Below are 21145 nucleotides of genomic sequence, written 5' to 3' on the forward strand. Positions count from 1 at the left end.
ATTTGTCATATGCAGTTACACAAGCACATACACACATACACATGCACACATGGAATATCATAGTTGAAGACTTTAGGGAGACTTTAAGGAGACCCTAAGGTCTTGTGTCTCCGTATGCATATAATGTCTCCCTACAGCTGGATATATATACAGTGTAGTACTTTATGATATATTATTGCTGTTTTCCCCCTTCCTGCATGAAAGGATGGTGGGGGGGGGGGGAGAGATAAGGAGGACTGTAAGCAAAACTTGGCTGAGAAATCTGGTACAAGATGTGCCTCTGCTTATAGGTGCGAAAATCTCCGAAGTCTGTGATTTATGGCATCCCTGCTGGACATCGTAGACCAGTGTGAATGACATCCATCAGGGGCGACAGGACAAGGGGGTGATGGAATAACTTCGTGAATGTTTCATCACCGAACAATCCGCTCCATTTTGGTGTGCCTGCCTGCCGAATTTCGTGTAAGGGCAATATATTGTCAGTGATAGTCTCACAGATTCAGACTTGAGTGAATGAAAATGACACCAAAGGCATCTTGTTTACACAGTGAAATTATGCATTCTCATGGATGAAATGTGATTATAATTTCTGAATTGTGCAACTAGAAAAAGTACTGCAGTCAAACAAGAAAATGACATCAGTCAGTTAGGAGGTCTTGTGTGGAAAACACTACGAGGGGTTTTCCCTGACAATGTCCTATTGTAGCGATAAGCAAAATCATTATCTGCTTGCAGGATGCTTGACAAAATTCAAGCCCGTTTGTGCAGTTACGTATGCTGCAATTACCTAATTGATTGAGGTAGATTTGTTCAGTTTTTGTGCATTTTCATCAAAGTGAGTGGAAAGTACTTTGTTATGTGAAAATAAATGTGCAGTAATATTTCTTTCAGCTAAAGTTATCATTGCAAGACCAGGCAGGGTATATAACAAGATGGGTGATATAAGCTATACATTTGTGATGAGACTATCATTATTGGGACTACTACAAATCCCAATGCAGGGAATAATTTTTCTGGTATCGCATCGCAATTTGCTATGCATTTTTACAACACTGCTACACAAACTAACTTTTGTGTAGCAGTTTTCTTCCATAGAAGTGTACAGGATAACATGTAAAATATTGTTCATCAGCTGAAATTGCTAATCAAATTTGAGTTGGAAAATCATTCCCTGCAATGTTTTTGGGGGCTGACTATTGAGCTACAAATTGTATTCACAGTTGTATCACTGGACCCAGAATTTGTTTGTTGCAAGAACACAAAATGTAGGAGGCAAAGGAGGAGAAGAAGAAGAAGAAGAAGAAGAAGAAGAAGAAGAAGAAGAAGAAGAAGAAAAAGAAAAAGAAAAAGAAGAAGAAGAAGAAGAAGAAGAAGAAGAAGAAGAAGAAGAAGAAGAAGAAGAAGAAGAGAAACAACCTTTCTTGAGGATGATAAAAATGTCAGCTTAAAGGGAGTGTACAGTTCTGGTCGAGGTGAGGATTTAGCTTTTAACGTTTTGCGAGATATTCAGAAACTACTCCATGAGATGTCAAAGAGCATGCAATTCTAAGGGGTATCAAAAGTTTATTTGATGAAAATTGGTTTTGAAATGGCTTAGATATCCAAAAACAAGGTGAAACAAAGATATCCTAATAAAAGCGTGGCATGTCGCCTTTTATTATTATCACTTTTTTGGATATCTCAGCCATTTGAAAACCAATTTTCATCAAATAAATGCTGAATCCTTCTGAAAATTACATGCTCTTTCAAATTTCATTAGAGGTTTCTCATTATTTCACTTAGGAATGCTCAAAACATGAATCCCCACCTCAACCAGTACTGTACAGTCCCTTTAAGGAGACAGGGAGAGTGATGTTTTTTAATCCTTTTACCTTTTCTTTTTTTTTTAATCTACACTATTTTCTGTTTGCTGAAACTAAAAGCTTCATGGATCTATTTTGAATCTCATTCTGTCAGTGCCAAAACAACACTGTTGGGGGGTTTATCGCAATGCGATGGTCATTAGGCTGGAGATATTTTGATGAGATCTGCTCTTCTGCTGGTGGAGCCGATGGAATGAGACCGACAGTTGTTGTGTTACCTTGGGATTCGGAGATTACTCCTGACATGTATGAAAGACGTCCCCAGAGAACTTCTATCCCACCCCATGATATGCAGAACTAGATCAGAAGTATGGTGAGAATTATGACTCTGACTGACTGTCGCTGATGTTTCATCTTCCTAGCCTCTGATATGTCTATTCCGTAACCCCCGAAGTTCAGGTTTTCCATGCATCTGTATGTGTCCTGTTGTGTCTTGTTAATATTACTATTCATAAAGCAAAACTATTTGGTGGATTTCCTTGCAGTTTGCGCTACATGAGACGTTGATGCACTGATTACCAGTTAGAGCTGAAACCCTTTATATGTTAATTCTACTTTTACAAAGAAAAATTTTGTTTACCCCCCCCCCCCATTCTGTGGCATAACTTATATTAGTTGAGTCCAGTAACAGTATAATTTAGTGAAATGGGACAGAAATATCAATTGATAACCTCTTAAAGAAGAAATCCACGACCTATACAAAGATTATTCATAATATAGTTAAGAAATCCAGGATTCCGATGAGCTTAATGATATACCTCACTTCATAACCGTTGCAGCAAACGAGATTTTTACATTTGGGAATATTTTCAGCCAAACAGTTCAAATTGCTGTACGGAATCAAAATCAATCACGTGACCCGATGACGTTTCACCCTCACATTGCTCGAGCGAAGTTTATTTGCGGAGGAGCGTATATATAGGAGGAGCTCAATACACGTACAGTACCTTGCACAACTGCGTTGTATACACTGAGCTGCATGCATGATATGCATGCTGTTCGACATCGTGCGTGCATCATAACATTGAGCGAAGATGCCGATGTGTCAGGCATACGGGTGTACGAATAAGCCTGGGAAAGGCAAGAAAAAAAGCTTCTTTCAGATACCCAACCCAGAAATAGAAAGGGAACGGTGTGCAAAATGGCTCAACAATATTGGAACGGATAAATTTGATGTGAAGACATACAAATTTAATCCAAATCGAGTCGTATGCAAAGACCATTTTGAGTCGCACTGGTTCCAGGATGACATTCGTGCACGCGTGATGGGATATGTGCATCAGCACTGCCAGCAGCGGCAGCCCTCTTGGTCAGTTCTTCTTGATTCCACTCTGGTTGGAAAGCATATCCAGGTGGACCCGACATGACACTTGCAGTAAAACCACATAGAATGAACATACGGCAATAAACGGAGATTAACAAAATGGGCGGTAATTAGAGCGGAGAGAAAATTATAAATGAAAGAACAAGCGATGTATGAACTGTATGCTGTACGTATGTATATGGTTCACGGTGTAGTGGGACGCGACGCGACGCACGCTGTGAGCTGAACGCTGCGACAACACACGTACATACACACACACTCACACATAGTTCTTTATACAAGTGGCACACACACACAATTTCTGTGGCAAGGGCAGGCAGCGATCGTAGAAAATGGAAGTGCAGGTCGTACGTCATCGGGAATTGCATTGTGGTAGAGAACAGTCTCGCTCACTTTTAATGCGTCTCGCAAAATGAAAATATCAAACAAAATGATTTAAAATATTTTCCGTCACATATTTGTAAAATTAAGAGCATAGCTGAGCGTTTCATATTTTTGTCTTTCATTTGAGTATGACTTTATGTAGTCCCGGATTTCTTCTTTGACTTTCTGCAAAGAGGGTTAAAGGTTAATCATCAGTCAGTGATCTGGATCAAAGAGCTTTGTCAAAGTGTAAATAAGAGACAATGTTCTTGATATGGCACGTACAGTGATTTCACAAAAGGGCAAGGCATCCCAAAGGACTGCCTGCTGCAGTCACATATTGCTCTGTTTTGCTCCTTTTCCCAGTCTGCATGGTTTCTTGATTTAAATGATTCATGGATGCATGAAGCGCATAGAAACCTTTGAACATGGCATGATCTGTAATGAGAATCACAAAAACATGTCGTGGGCATGTGAGGCAGTGGTCACGTTTTCTTTAACTCATAAAAGAAAATGAGAGCAATTCAACTGATTCGTGGTGGACATAGATGCCTTTTCTTCTCATGCAATCACTGTATCATGGGACATGAATATGTGTCCCTTCACTCACATTTTGATGTTCAAGCTAATTGATCTTGACCTTTCACCTTGACCTTGACCTTTAACCTTCTCTGCAAAAGAAATATTTTCCAATTTTTGTCTATGCACCAGTAATATCGTTCTAGGAATTATAGCCAAGTTCTAGCCAGAAAATAACATTCTGATAAGAATTTAGTGAACTTTGACCGTCTGGCCTTTGACCTTTCACTCCTGTCATTTCAGAATAACTAACTATGTATACTGTAAAAGCTGTTATTTTTGTGTACAGATATTTCAACGAGGTGTTGTTTTTTGTGATTTGACACTAAGGTTATTGTAAGCTCACTAATGGCTCTCCTTTTAAGATCAGATGGCAATATTTTTACATGTTGTTAAAGTTGCCGTTCAATAGTGACTCGTGAAATGCACAAAAATTAAGCCCTTAAGAAAATAATAGCTTTTACATTTGAGTACTACTTCTTACCTTGACCAGGTGATATTACCAATAATATTCCCAATAATATTCCCAGCTTAAGATGCATTACACCTTGAAAATGACATCTTTACCCAAAGCACAGTGACCTTTGTCCTTTGACCTAATCTAATCAGCGCATAATGGTATTACGTGATTCCAAGAGTTAGTTTCATATTGTCGTGTGGGAGAGCCATCATTGAGGAAGGTAAGTTTGAAAGATACATCATATATGTAGCTCATATATCACTCTCGTTCTGAATGATATACATCATTTCCTTGTTTTCTACATGGTGCTATATATTTTCCTCATAGAGCTATTCACAGAGAAAATTGTTCATGGTCACTGCAACTAGATCACTGGCTATTTGAAGGGATGGTACAGTACTGGTGGAGATGAGAATTGGGCTTTTAACTTTTTGCGAGATACCAAGAAAACACTTATGAAGTAGTACACAGCATACCATTTTAAGAGGAATTCAAAGTTTATTCGATGAAAATCGAGTTTTGAATGACTGAAACATCCAAAAACAAAAGTAAAACAAAGCGATCGTAATAAAATGTGGGTCCCACACTTTATTAGAATCGCTCTGTTTTTGATATCTCAGCCATTTCAAGACCAATTTTTATCAAATAAACGTTGAATTCCTCATGAAATTACATGCTCTTTCATATTTCAGAAGAGGTTTTCTCATTATCTCACCAAAAAATGTAAGAAACCTGAAATTAGGTCTCAACCAAAACTTTACAATCCCTTTAAGCATGCCTATTACCTTGTATCTTGTTTGTCTGATCAAACTTCCAGCTGCCCAGCAGTGTTCTAAACTAGATCTGTACTCAATAATCACGTAAGTTGTTCTGCAAATAGTACGTAATGGCCACTGTGCCTTTTATGCTTGATCTTGGAAGCCTTTGTCCAAAAAAAAAAAGGCTAAATGTTTTCCTTGAAGGCCAAATGATGGCGAGCTTTTTGAGTACGTGTGGACTTTTAGAAATAGAAATGCCATCCTGTTTTTACCATCTTTGCATTTGATACCCCAGAGCAACATCATGCTCTATAAACTTGATTTGTTGGGCGGTTAATCACCGTTAAGAATGCTTCTCATTTACTGTAAAAAAATGGTGCATGATCTTTTACACATTATTTAGGACTATCATATACATGACATGCACAGGAAGTCATCGTCCAAACAATCTGGTATCATGCATTGAAGGTATAAACATATTTATGTTTGCGTGCGTGTATTTATATATATGAATGCATCTCATACATATAGATCTAGGTATATATGGGTGTGTATGTATATTTATGTACTGTATGTTTGCTGGCAGCTTAGATGTATTTTTGAGTTGGAACAAAATCTGCTTCACCATAGTATGATAGCCTTTACTATTTTCTTTGGTTAAAGAAGACCATATATATATATAGAATATATGTATGCTACAGAAGTATTTGTATTTTTTAGAGATAAAGATTCTTTAGGATCTTTTGTTTAGTGTCAGGTCATTGATTAAATGTCATCATATACCACAGCTAATATATACACACACACATATATTTTTTTCTGTGTGAAGTAATGAGCCATTTTGTTTCATTTGATTTTGTTGTTCAGCACTGCCAGGAAACTGATGTCTTGAGCAGCTGATTATAGTTTCAACCTCTCTCTGAGATATGAAATCCTTGTGGACTATACCTTGTTTACTGAATGTCTTACAATCATACGTGTATGTGTGGATGCCAAGAAGGTCATTGTGTTCTAGTAGAAGGTAGATAACATGGAATATTAATTTCAACAGATGACATTGGATTTTTATATTTTCTTAAAGGAGATTGCACACATATTAAAAATGTTATGTAGATATTCAGTGTTTTGGGGATGATAGTTAGCCAAAATCTTGAAGGGGAATTCCAGACCAGATACAAATTATTATGAAAAGAACTGAGAAAGCTATGGCAAGCACAACAGTGAAAATTTGATCAGAATTAGAATAAAAGTAAGGAAGTTGTGAAATCTTAAAGATTTGCTAATTTTTGTACAATGATTCTTGAACAGTTGATAGGAATATGTAAATGAGTGAGCTGATGATGACATTGCAATTTTCTATTGAGCATGTACCAAAAGATGACAAAAATTAAGTTTTCTGGTCTAAAAGTGTGAAACGTAATGTTGATAACTTCAAAATAATGATCAAACACTGATAGATGAGAAGATGAACTGCAGTTTGTGATGTCAACTGGATAGAACGATATACCGGTGAGGAAAAATATAATGAGAACTCAAAACAAAACAAAAAAATGATGTTTTGAAAAAAAGTAACATTCCATCAACTTGTTACTGACATATGTGAAGGGTGATATTATTGTTCCTGCATTCTGCAAGAGGCAAATCAAGTGCTCTTTTATTATATGAGAAAGTGAAAATATGTTGAATTTTCTTTATATTTTCTTTTTATCATTCAATGCATGTGACATCGCAAATTGTAGCAGTTTTCTCATCCAGCAGCCATGAAAGTTTAAATATTCATAACTTTTGAACAGATTGTCTGATTCCCTCAAACTTTCACTGATGTGTTCTCCTAGTATTCCTAAATTCACTCATTCCACATGTATATCAAGGTGAACTTGTCCTTTACGTGTTATAGAGAGGTGTGATGTCCTGACGATGTCCACGCATCAATGCAGACAACTGCTGTGGGTGTCAGATTTTTTCTGCATTAAAGATTTGATCAAGACCAAAATTTGGATGCAGCAGTGTAGTCTTCTTCCAAAAGTGTGGAAGTGCCATTGAATGTTTAGGAAGGATAAAGACAATGAACAAAATCCTTAAAGAATATGCAAAAAGGTTGTTAAATATGGATTTACTATACTCTGTTTGCATATTGTACATTGTATGCAGCCTTGTAGAGGCCAGGTTTAACAGTTGTAAAGATGACTAAATTTGTATGTCTGCTAAAGAATCTGTAAAATCATGACCAGGTCATTAAATGTACCACAAAAGTGGCAGGTATGTAGACATTTTATATATTTAGTTACATTTGTGCATTCTAAATGAGAAATGTGTAGCATGCTCGCCAGTCTAATGAGAAGGTTGTTTTCATTCCGCAGTAGCAGTATTGCCAATTTGTTTGTAGGAATCAAACTCGAGAAGCTCATTCTGGGAAAACTGAAGAGTGCTTGAAAAGAGAGAATGATACATGTTCAGAGTGGAGTGCAGTCCAATCCTCTGCAGGATGATAAAAAATTGTTATCACAGAAATGTGCCTTCAAGTATGGTGGCTTCAAAGACAAAAGACAAAAACAAAAACAAAACTTAATTCAGATATTGTTCTGGTCAGTTGGAATTCCCATTTCCTGCTAGAGATAAAGTCAAAATTGTCCCAGAATATCACAGGAAAAGGAAATGATGTGATTCCATTCAAGAACTTTGGTCTGATTCCATTTGATCTGATTCCATTTGATCTGATTTCATTGAAAAACTTGTTTCAGCTATGAAGGAAGTAAGGAAGGATGACCATCATAGGCAAACAGAGGAAAAACAAATGTAAACAGTTTAGCGGGATACAAATCTTGAGATTTGCATCATGATACAAATCTGATGGTTTTTGCCAGTGTGAATGTAAAAATCTAATTAAATAGCGTGATCAACATTGTGATCCAAACCAAAACAAATCTTAATTCTTTTTTTCAGAATCATCGTAATATGAGAAAAAAAAAGTGATAATTTGCACCATGACGAGTGTGTGGATGACGGAGCAAATAACATGGATTTTTTGTTTTTGAATTCCGTCATTCAAACACAAGTCATGACGGCACATGAATACATGGGCAAGGGTCACCATTTTGATAGATATCCAGCATGTGCAGTTTGGTCGACAAATTATTGCGATAAGCAATTAACGGGCTATTTCTGTCCATCTGAGCAGGCACAAAAGCTCTCGGTATTTGGATCATGATCAACATCCCGCTATTTTGTCTGTGTAAATGACACAAGTACGAGTCACTTCCAGTGTTGCCCAGCATGAAAGGTCTCAACCATTTCAAGGCCACTTGTACTTGGCCTGAATAACAGCATGTGCTGACATGAAGAAGACTTACGCAAAATATTTCCATTCGCCTCCAAATGATGCTAATACTGTACGTAAGTTATATGACATGAGGTTGTGCTCAGTAAAATGAACACTTTCAGATAGCTAAATTTCTTTGTAGCAAAGTATGGGAAAGAACTACACCTACACTCACCTCCTGGGGTATTCAGAAACCTTCATGGTGGGCGGGAGATCACATTCTCATTACTATAAAAAGAGATACTCTGATTTGAGATTGAACGCTCCCTACTAAAAAAAAAAAAAAAATGACTGTATCGCTCCCTCCATCATGTAGAGTTTGTTATATTATGCTATGACTTCCAGACGAGGACTAGACATCATCGTTTCATTGATGAATATAGGATGCCTGAGGTGATGAAGAGGGAGATGATGTGATGAATTAGAGTAGTTTTGTATTACTGAATGTAGCTGCTACTGTGTTTTCCTCTTTCTTTGCATTTGTTTTGCCATACTGCTCTGATACCAACTCATTACTGCGAATGGAGAAAGAGTCTGCAGGGACATATACATCAAAGAAAAATGTGGAATGAGAAAAAACAAACAAGGTTGTTTGATATGCTACTTACACTGCGAGAAAAACTAGAAATATTCTGATGTTTTTGCATAAATGCGCATGTGCAAGAAAAACTGTAATATTAAGATAAATTTGTGTTTTTTAGTTGTAGGTTTTGTTTTGTTTTTTGTTTTTTCTTTTCTTTTGTTTGTTTGTTTGTTTGTTTGTGTGTGTGTGTGTTTTGTTTTGTTTTGTTTTTTTTTTTTTGGGGGGGGGGGCTAGGGTAGGTAGTGTGCATGCTATTGTCTTCTGCCTAGCAACTACCAATGAAAAACTGGAATGTGATACGTGTAACTATGGTTTTTCGGTGGCAATGTCAATGCTTCCATAATGCAACCTTGTAGAGGTTGTCAGGAGAGAGGGAGAGTGAAGAAGATCAGAGAACCAGGGGCCTTTGGAGTGAGAGAAGAGTGGGGATGGCGATCAAGTTTCAATACGGTGTCATTTAATGTGACTTGATGCAACCATAAATCATGTATGCTCTTCCCCTTCCAGCTGTGCGTGATGTCACTAGAAGAGAATTTAGAAGAGCCGCGGAGTATTTACTAGCACTTAACACCACTGACTGAAAACTCAAAGTTGGTCAAGCACAGTCCCGATAAAAAGAGATTTATGGTTGTAAAACCTGTTTATCCCCCAGACACATTTAATGTTTAAGGCACAGGTATAATAGAAAATACGGTCTTCATTGGCACATCTGTTTATCTCTTGTGATGGACCTACCAAATTTCTTTTGCATTTATCAGAATAGTTGCTTTTGGGTTCATTTTTTTCATCGTTTCCAGAGAACAACTTCAGAATGCTTGATCTTAAAGGACAAGTTCACCTTCATATACATAAGGACTGAGAGAATGCAGCAATATTAGTAGAACACATCAGTGAAAGTTTGAGGAAAATTGGACAATCTGTTCAAAAGTTACGAATATTTTAAGTATCTGCACAGTCACTGCTGGAAGAGAAGACTACTACAGTGTATGATGTCACATGCGTACAACTATATAACGAAAATAAAAAGAGAATTTCACAAAACTTTACTTTTTGAATAAAGTGCACACTTCTTCGACTTGCTACTGACGTATGTTAAGGGTAATATTATTCCCCCTGCCTTCTGAAAGAGAGAAGTCGAGTGTTCTTTTGTTATGCGAGAAAAATGGAAATATGTTGAATTTTCTTTATTCTTTCTTTACATCGTTGTACTCATGTGACATCACAAGCTATAGTAGTCTTTTCATCCAGCCGTGACTGAGCAGAAACTTCAAAAATTCATAACTTTGTAACGGATTGTCCGATTTTGCTCAAACTCTCACTGATGTGTTCTACTAATATTGCTGCATTCACTCAACCCACATGTCTAGGAAGGTGAACTTGTCCTTTAATACTTTCCATGATTATTATCATCGTTGTGTTTCAGAATGAGATAAAGTGATATGCATACTTTCTCCTGGATGACCACAGTATAATGGACATATCTCATGTATTTTTGTGTTCATATGAGCTGGATAGAGATAGCTCTTTGTCATATGTCAGTACAGCTAGTGTTTGTAATGCATGGGCTCAATACTAACTGTAGAGTATGAGTGTGTGTATGGGGGGGGGGGGGGGAATGAAGATAGAGATATATATCTATTTCTAATAACAGAGATATATATCTATTCCTTATGACTCAATGCAATTCTCAGACCATAATATTTCTGATGAGAAGTGATCTCTGTCACCCGTGTAGTGGCCGTGGATGCAAGGATAGGAATATCTCTCCTTTCATCCTTTCAGCGTGGCATAGTATGGTCGCCATGGTGATGCGCTTCTGGGGTCTCTATAGGCACGATCTTTTCTGTGAGTTAAATACACTAAGAGCAGGCATTTGACATCGGAGTAGAGTGTATAGTTCGTGGGTATTCTCTGCTGCTGTGCTTGCATGCCTTTTAGTCACTTATGGCTGTACCAGCCAGGACCAGTGTGCAGATAGGATTTAACAACAGAGGGATAGGCTGAGAAAAACTTGTACCCTTTGAAAAAAAAAATAAAGGCATGATCAATTCTCTCAAAGATTGAGGTGAATTGCTGCTGACCTGTGCAGATAGGTTTTAACAACAGAGGAATAGGCTGAGGAAAATTTGTACCTTTTGAAAACAAAAATTAAGGTATGATCAATTCTCTCAAAGGTTGAGTTGAATTGCTGCTGACCTAGGAAAATACAGCTCTCTTTAGATTGCAGCAAGTTCATGGCTTTAAGAGAAATGTTTTTTAAATCATAACATCAGATATCAGGCTGGGATTCCATTTCATTATCAGTAACTTGAATCAAGTGGTAATTAAAGTGGTGCAACATTCTATATTCTTTTTGTATTGGGGCAAGGTTCTTCTTTTTTGCAAGGTGTCAATACAATTATGAAAATGCAAGCAATTCCTGGCACAAGGCATGCTTCAAAGTTTCACTCATTTGCATCAGTGATATAAAGTGGTATGTAGGAGAAGAAAATATGTAATACTCCCAAACTTAAGTTCAAGCCTTCATTTCAATCTCACTCCCTGTAGAACTATGGGGAATTATTGCCTTATTACAAGAGCGTGGTCCCTTCTCCACGGAAACTCCACGGTGGATTCTTTTTCAACTAAGCTGCCTATTTTGCTGAGGAACTGTTGAACTCGGATTATTTGGAGTACGAATGTGCTTTTTTTTTTCTTCCGCACATTTGAAATTGTTACTGCATACCGTTGAAAGACAGGCACTTAACTGCACTTGGATTGTGCCATGATTTGTAACTGAGATACGTGTCTCTGAAGCTTTTGCGGAGTCTGTGATGTGTGTATAATCTCTGCGTGTGGACGGCCGCAAATATGATGTACAGCACTGGACGAGCAGACGGATCGGGCAGGCTGCACTGCAGGCGCGGGAGCTATTGGTAAGTCTGCCTTTTTTTAAACCATTTTAAAGGGACAGGTGAATACACAATAGCTCCTTGCCTTTCAAACCACTTATATGGATAAGAGCTACTAATCTCTGAGATTTACCTGGTGGCAACTAATATAATGCATGAATCAGAACATTGCATTGATAATTTTAAGTATTTACACTTAATAACCACAGTCCAACCCCAGCTATCTGCCCACGTCAGGACCAGTGGCCATTCAGATAAGTGATATTGCCAGACATGCTTTTAAAAGCAAGACACTTAATTATCAGCAAGATGTTTTGGGGGTATGTATGTACTTACTTTTATGATTTACATTGTATTTGTATGTATCATGATTGAAGTAATATGAAAATGAAATGTCATATGAGTGGAAATACGCCTCTTTTTTGGTCTGAGTTCCTTCTTGCAACAGTATTTTGGTTGTTATTAATGTACATGATATCACAGCGATAAACATTCCTGTTGCGACTTTCACACTTCCTTGTATTGTGCTTTTGTACTTTTCGCAAAGGGGTTTAGCACTGGAATGCGATGACAATTTTGTGTCAGTCCATGTCGGATGATTTCAAGATATGGAGTAGTAATGGACCGAAAACTGAGTTCAGACTGCAAATCAGATATGATATGAATTTGTGTCTGTATAATGCTAGTAAATTGCTGCAGAGTTTCTGAGGATTAGAAAAAGATTTAAAACTCAAACCAAATATAGACTTTCTTTTTGGACAATTGTTCATTGGTTTTGCCTTTTCATTGGAGACCAGCTGGTCTGCCAACAGCTAATATCAGTCAGGTATATTTAAATTTGGCTATATGTACAGAATAATGCTACTTCTCCATTGTCCATTTAAAAATGTGCATGATAAGTGAGTGTAGACTGTAGAAGCATCTTTACAATATGTTTTTGTTTGATGTCTTGTTGTTAAGGCAGTCTAATTAATCATGTCAAAATCTTCACTAATGAAAACACATCTCTTTTCACAAGTAAAAGTGTCTTTAATATCTTTTCAGTGTTGGCATATTTGCATTTACAGCAGATATCGGACATTTTGAACTTGGGAGAATAGAATTGAGCGCCATACATGTTGATATGGTTGAACTTCATTCTGTGTATAATTATATATCAAGGCAATCTGCAAAACTATAGTAAAGATGAAAACAAACCAATAATGTGCTCAGACCTTGTGAAACTAGTAGAAAACATACCAGTATGGTTTTGCAAGCCATTGATTCTGTTGTGAATTTTTAGGATTTAATGCTTCTAACCTCTTCATAATAAAAATTCAAAAAAAATATCTGTGGCTTCATTGAGTGTCTGTCATTATCTTAAGATGTTTTGTCCACTGATGTCCCTAAATGAAATGGCCAGTGGGTAGTGGCTGTGCTGTCACAACATGCGAGTTCTTTGACAGATAAGCAGCAGTCTTTGTTTGTGTGTAAGACACAGCTGCTTCATCACGCTCCAATGTCTTGGGACACTGCTCTCCCATCTGTTTTAGCACAGTGATTATGATAAATGTGTGATGTGTTGCTAGGATACCCCTATCTTGTGATGGTATCTACAAGGCAACATCAATATGATGATATGCGACCCTGTGACATTATACTGTAACCATGACAACACAACAACAGAGTTCTCAACACCAATGGCAATTCAATTCTTTGGAGTAAAAGACAGTGGAGATGCTGTGATATTTTTGGATATTCATGCGTGATTGTTGTGCAAAATATTTGCCAAAGAGTGAAATTGCTTCTATTAACTCAATATGTGCCATGGTCGCATGCCCGACTCAGTGGACAGCCTGCCAAGTTCGCATATTTTGGTCAAACGCATGAACGCGCCCAAACCGATGAATAAGTCGCCCAATGCCACAGTACAATGAAAGCTTCACTTGCGATTCCATTCCTATCACATTTTGTTTGCATTGTATGTGGCTAATGAATATCAATTAACGTTTCCTATCGGATTTGCAAGTAAATTCTAAGCTTCTAACACTGTTTTGTGTACAAAAGTCATGCCTGGACATTAATGTACATTGTAGTTATTGGTTATTTGAAACAAATAAGAATCAGGGATTTGTCATAAAATTTCACATCATAGCAAACTTGGCATTTTTTCTACAACTTTGCTTGTTACATGTCTGGCCGTAACAAATATCTATAAAAAGTTACATAGATCTGAAATACGGAATGTTTTCCCAAAGCATGCCTATGTTGCAGTCTCAGAATAATGTTGCACACAGGGGGTTTACATCATGACACAACTATAATGACAGTTGCTCTATGCAAAGCACACATTCAGCTGACCACCAATGGATGGATGCTCATGGCACTGTTAATCTGCATTGTGACAGTTTGACAACACAAAATAATGCAAGAATATTATCATGCGTCAAATGGATCTTCACAGAGAGCTCAGTGCATCCATGGAAAATATTTAATCTGCTGAAATCAGAAAGTCATTCTAAAACTTTCGATCTGTGTGTCAGAATGCAAGATTTTTCCCCCAGCAGTATTTAATGCTTGAGGTATATACAAGTATTCATTTTGATATAGCAAGATTATTTCAAGACATTTCAATAATTGCATCTTTCTTCCCCTTTTTACATTCAACACAATAAGGATCATTCAATATTTATGTTTTCAAATTGGTCAGTCACAATGCCATGATATATATACTCATATACTAGTAGCCTGTGGTAATGGAAGACTGTGAAGTTGCTTTATAAGTATTGTACTTTTGAGTGCAGTTAACAATTCATGATCAGGTGTCAAAAGGGAGTTTCATAACACATTCTAACATTTAGCTATGTCTCAGATATATGAGTAATTTGCGATTCCTTTGCCTGCCCAGCAGCTACTGTATATATTATGGTAAAGGCCAAGTGTGAACTGATTTGTATTCATTCGCTGTTACTAGGTAGGACAAGGTCTGACAAATTTTCTTGTTGTCAAGGAAAATCTTTTGTTTTCATGGGATGTGCATAATGTCTTGATTAATAATGAATTTCTTGTATTCAGTGACAACAACAAAAAAGAGTCAAGTCCCTCTGTATTGTTGTGGAAACTACTTGAATGTCTTTTCGTAGATATTCAATGTTAGATATGTCTGAAAATGGTTAGCGCCCTCTGTGGTGCCTTCTTGAACAATGACCATTGACGTTCAGTTGCAGAGCTGTTTATCACAGTGTACATATATCATTCAAATGCAAGCGGAGACTCCTGACAAGGTTGCATGCTGCCCTCTGTTGGTAGCTCTGAGCCAGGTCAGATCAGCCGGCATGCTGATGCAAAGAGTGAGGTGGAAAATTCCATACATTCTCCTTCTCATGAAGTACTGTGGAACATAGGCGCCGGAAGTGGGGGGGCAGGGGGGGCGGCCGCCCCCCCAATCCAAAAAGTGGGGGGGCAAAACGCATTTTTGCCCCCCCCAAAAAGCCCCCCCCCCCAAAAAAAAAAAAAAAAAAAAAAAAAAATAATAATAATAATAATAAAAATAAATGAATAAACAAAGAAAATAAGATAAATATGTATATATATGAATAAAAGGGAAAAAATATGGTTACAAACGGCAGCTTTTGGACTGTAAAATGTCAAAATTTTCAAGCTCGCTCGCTTCGCTCGCTCGCATCCAGCAGTTGAGCCCGGTGCGCCTCCCCCTTAATTTCTAAAGCGAAAAACATAGCTACGAACGCAGTTGTTGGACTCTAGAATGTCAAAATTTTCAAGCTTGCTCGCTTCGCTCGCTCGCATTGAATCGTTATGCCATTCTCCTAACGTTGCTGACAGTAATTGCCAGTAGTTGTGCCCGATGCCCCCAACCCTTAATTTCCAAAGCGAAAGATAAATATAGCTACAAACGGGAGTTTGGGGACTGTAAAATGTCAGAATTTTCTAGCTCGCTCGCTTCGCTCGCTCGCATTGAATCGTTATGCCACTCTCCTAATGTTGCTGACAGTAATTGCCAGCAGTTGCGCCCGATGCCCCCCCCCCCTTAATTTCCAAAGCGAAAGGTATAGTTACAAACAGGAGTTTGGGGACTTTAACATGTCAAAATTTTCAAGCTCGCTCGCTTCGCTCGCTCGCATTGAATCGTTATGCCACTCTCCTAACGTTGCTGCCAGTAATTGCCAGCAGTTGCGCCCGATGCCCCCCCCCCCCCCTTAATGCGAAAGATATAGCTACAAACGGGAGTTTTGGGACTGTAAAATGTCAAAATTCTCAAGCTCGCTCGCTTTGCTCGCTCGCATTGAATCGTTATGCCATTCTCCTAATGTTGCTGCCAGTAATTGCCAGCAGTTGCGCCCGATGCGCCGCCCCATTAATTTCCAAAGTGAAAGATATAGCTACAAACCCCAGTTTTGGGACTGTAGAATGTCAAAATTTTTCAAGCTTGCTCGCTTCGCTCGCTCGCATTGAATCGTTATGCCATTCTCCTAATGTTGCTGCCAATAATTGCCAGCAGTTGCGCCCGATGCGCCCCCATTTATTTCCAAAGCGAAATATATAGCTACAATTAAAACTCCAGTTTTGGAACTGTAGAATATCAACATTTTCAAGCTCGCTCGCTTCGCTCGCTCGCATTTTATTGTTATTGCATTCACCTTATGTTGCTAACAGTATATAATTTGTCGATCGTTTCACACCGTCATTCCATAATCCATGTAAGGAAAACTTACAATGTTCCTCAATGACTGCGTTGTTGAATGTATCACATTCCGTAATGTATTGTAGTCCCATTATTGCTCACGCACACACGCACAAGCATACAGACCGTCAAAATTACTTTATGGTTCCCCCCATGTTTCGACCCAACGTACGCCACTTTACATATATATATATATATATATATATATTATATATATTATATATATATGTTATATATATATATTATATATATATATATATATATATATATATACATAATAGATGTGTGTGCGTGTGTGTGTGTGTGTGTATGTGTATATTGTGTAACATATGCATGGTCTAATCTTGAGCCCCCTAAAATGTTTGCCCCCCCCAATCCAAAACTGCTTCCGGCGCGCCTGCTGTGGAAGATTTGTGATCTGTAGAATTGGTATACACACACACATATAGACGACCACATAGGGCTTTCATACGCTCACACTCAAACAAAGACTTAGTAGATTGGGATGTATGTATTGAAATCATCACTAGCTCATACACAATCAAATTTGGATGGAGGCAATTGATGTAATTATGGCTGTCATCTTTAGTTTGTACAGATATCTCTGTAAATGAGTTGCTGAATGGATATTAGATGAAATATGCACAAAACTACAGAATGTTTGCACACATTGCTCTTCACCAAACACATCTGTACACTTGTAAAGTATCTAGGGCCATGAATATTCTCAAACATAAGGCAGCCACAGTCATTTCAACACGAGACCAGACTACTCTCTTTTAGTCCCAACCTACCACTACCACACTAGCACACTATACCACACTGCCACACTACGAAGCTACCACACTACCACCTAATACTCTACTACACTACCACACTACCCCAGTACCACACTACCACACTAACATACTACCACACTACCACACTAACATACTACCACACTACCACACTACCACACTACTACACTACCTCACTACCACACTACTACACTACCACACTACCACACTTCCACACTACCACACTATTGCACTACCTCACTACCACACTACCACACCACAGCACTACCACACTACCGCACTACCACACTACCGCACTACTGCACTACAGCACTACCACACTACAGCACTACCACACCACTGCACTACAACACTACCACACTACAGCACTACCACACTACCACACTAACACACTACCGCACTACCACACTACCACATTCCTCACCACCATCTCCACCATTTTGTCATTGCTATATCATCCCTATCAAGTACTCCCATGATGATGAAAACCATCATAATGTAAATCAATAGTTGGTTTTCCTAGATCAGCTTTTTCTTTGTAACTGGTACTTTCACCACACCCTAACTATCTAAGCAAGATGTTGACTCATACACACATCTGTCTGTCTGTCTGTTTCTGGTTATCTCTCTACATACAGAAATTCAGATCTTGTGTGTGCTCTACTCTACGATACCAGAGCTGTGCATGGAACATAATTCACAACTGCAGTTGTTGTATTCCATGTCTTAAGTGCACATGAACTTTTGGGTGGAGTAATTGATTAGATTGTGTGGTGCTCACGCAGATAACTGTAAGGTTGTCAGTTCCCCCCCCCCCCATTTTTTAATCCTCTCACTTTTTGTTTGTACAATGTGCTCTTTCTTTGCCATGGAAATTTCACAATTAATGAAGGTTCCTTCTGTTTTGTGTGCAGTATGGAAGTTTAGAGCGTAGCTGAGCTTTTGCTGTAGCATTTACTACTAGTAATTTAATATGCAAGTATATGTCAGCCAGTAGTCTCATAATACTTTATGTGTGTACATGTGTGATGTGTGTGTGTGTGTGTGTGTGTGTGTGTGTGTGTGTGTGTGTGTGCCGTTACACTTCTTCCTTAGGATACTACTTGGCAGTTTGAATGCAGTGCAGTGCTGGGCACACACATGCATAGAAGATAGTCACTCATGTGCAATACCTAGTCTTGGAGCTGGAATTGTGAGATGCTATTTCAGGAACAGTCTTGTGTATACAGCCTGGGCAGTGTGTCTACATTGCCTGCCACAAGTAATGCATTAGCATTGTAAAGCACGTAGTCTTGATGCAAGGCTCTCATATTTTGAGTTACATTCAAAGGGCAACCATAATTGTCATACATACAGCAAATATTTTACCTCATAAACTGTAGTTTCATATATCCAGTGCTTTATGTTTTTATTTCCCTTTACTGTAAGAACATTTTTTTTTTTCCAGTCTATGATGACAATCTTTTTGTAGACGGTATAATGTATGTGCTAAATATTTCGCGAGGTTTTTATTTTCGCGAATTTCGAGAGTCAGGTGCTATGTGCGAAATTAAAGACACGCCAAAAAAATAATGACTCTGATCCCGATATGAATGTGACACACACATATACATTTCTCCGTTCGTTACAGTACTCCACGATTGCGAATTTAGCCACTCGCAAAATCGTTGGGAAGTCCCAATTCTCCAAAATTTAGACTTGCTAAATATATGGCATATACAGTAGATATGGAGGTTGAGCAGGAAAATGTACAAGCTATGTGTATATGTCAGAAAATTGTTGTGGTAGCAAAGTAGCATATCAACTTAGTTGATGTGCATCAGACAAAATGAAAAGTGACATACATTATGTACTGATGTATGTATATCTTTTTTCTTAGTTATAATTTCATTGGGGATATTATGAATTTTTTTATGGTAGACTGAAAGCATTACTGATATTATTATTGAAAGGAAAATGTGAAAACAAATTACGACAAGGTCATTGTGAAATTGGAAGTGATGGTCTGACCTCGTTTATGGCATATTAGGCATGTCACAATAGATGGGAGGTGTGCTCTGGGAAATTTAAGGATATCACCGTAAAAGCCAAACAAAAGGATATAAAATGGATGATAATGATTGTTCCACCATACCCCACTCCCACTATTGTCACAGAATAATCAGTTTATCATGCTGTATACAATCTATTTGAAAAGCCAAAGGCCACCCCTCCCCTCCACACCCAACAATAAGAACCGAAAAAGAAAAAAGGAATTCCTGCTACCACTCCGTGACAAGTGCAATGATGTATATTGCATTATTATGCTTGAAGGGTAATTCAATAAAGGCAAATGTAATATCAATTATGAATCCATACTAATTTGATTCCATCAAAGAATGGCATTCATGTCATCAGCATGGTTCCTAGGCAACAACCTCTTGCACCATGCGGCACGGCCAGTGGAAGCCACAGGAGAGATGTATTTTTTTGCTGTCGAAAAGCTATTTTTCTTCGTCTATATCGAAAGACACTCTTGTTTTCAATTTGTGGAATCTGAAACGAAGCATGAAGTTCTTTCACACAGAGAACAGAGTTGGAGTTTCTCCTATGTAAGCAATTAACTCTGATTAGTTCCTAATGATATTGCTTAACAGTGTTTCCAGTGTAAAAAAGTCAGAAATTACATGGATATCCATATTACCACCAGTATCTCTGAAATCTGGTGATTGTGAAGCTGTAAAAAAAATGCAGGTAAAATTGATATTACCATACAATACACTTTAAAAAAATAATAACTCTGTGAATGACTGGATTTACCCTGGGTCCTACTTGATTTTCCCCCAAACACGGATGGTCGAATAAATGTTTTGGATAATTATATACTGGCTTGGTGATATCTATTCATCGATATGTTGATAGTGCTCACATAATTTTCAAAACTTTTTAATACTTCTGTTTGTCTTCATCAATCGAACCTTAATCACACAGTGCATTCACTAAAACCTGATTAATTTCAAAGTTGAGCCACCACAAAATAAAGCAGTGTCTTTTTAAGCCAATGTCATGTCCAGCTAGCTAAGATAGCAATGTTCCTATTTGTTATTATGGTAAATGCAATATCTACCACATCCGTGCAAAGTGACAGCCGATTTGGATCATTTTTCACAACTGCTGAATCTTATAGAGGCACAGTCAGACTGGCAAAAGATCGAGAAGTTTTAGATCGCAATCTTCAAGATCTTGAAGTTTTGCCAGTACGACTACTAACTTCCCATGAAACTTTCCGTGAACTTCTTGCAAAACTTCCCACTCCAACTAGGGATATTTCCATACCCCTGTCAAACTTTTCAATCTTTTGCCAGTGTGACCACCAGAAACTAAAACTTTGTGAAGTTTGTCACGTGACCAGTCCACCACCTGTTTGCAGATGGTGCCTTCGAAGTACACCGCCATTGTGATGCACAGGTGTTCATTGTTACATCACAATAACTAGTCATCAGACATGGTACCCTTCTTTTTTTTTTCTTTTCTTTTGTGCTTGCATGC

General features: G+C 38.0%; 1 protein-coding gene across 6 annotated transcripts in view; it reads left to right on the top strand.

Annotated features, from left to right (window-relative positions):
• Positions 1 to 21145, top strand: part of LOC139710922 (diacylglycerol kinase zeta-like) — a 319565-nt gene that overhangs the window by 179119 nt on the left and 119301 nt on the right. Inside the window, exon 1 of one of the 6 annotated variants that reach the window (XM_071622845.1) lies at positions 10581 to 12163. The exons of the other annotated variants lie outside the window; for them this stretch is intronic. Coding sequence (XP_071478946.1) covers positions 12099 to 12163 — 65 coding nt within the window. The 5' untranslated portion in view covers positions 10581 to 12098. Of the gene's footprint in view, positions 1 to 10580; positions 12164 to 21145 lie in introns of those variants that run through there. 6 annotated transcript variants of the gene reach the window in all.

Source organism: Diadema antillarum, unplaced genomic scaffold (genome assembly GCF_040938485.1).
Source record: "Diadema antillarum isolate AM-2024a unplaced genomic scaffold, OU_Dant_1.0 seq00001588_RagTag, whole genome shotgun sequence".
Taxonomy (NCBI): Eukaryota; Metazoa; Echinodermata; class Echinoidea; order Diadematoida; family Diadematidae; genus Diadema; species Diadema antillarum.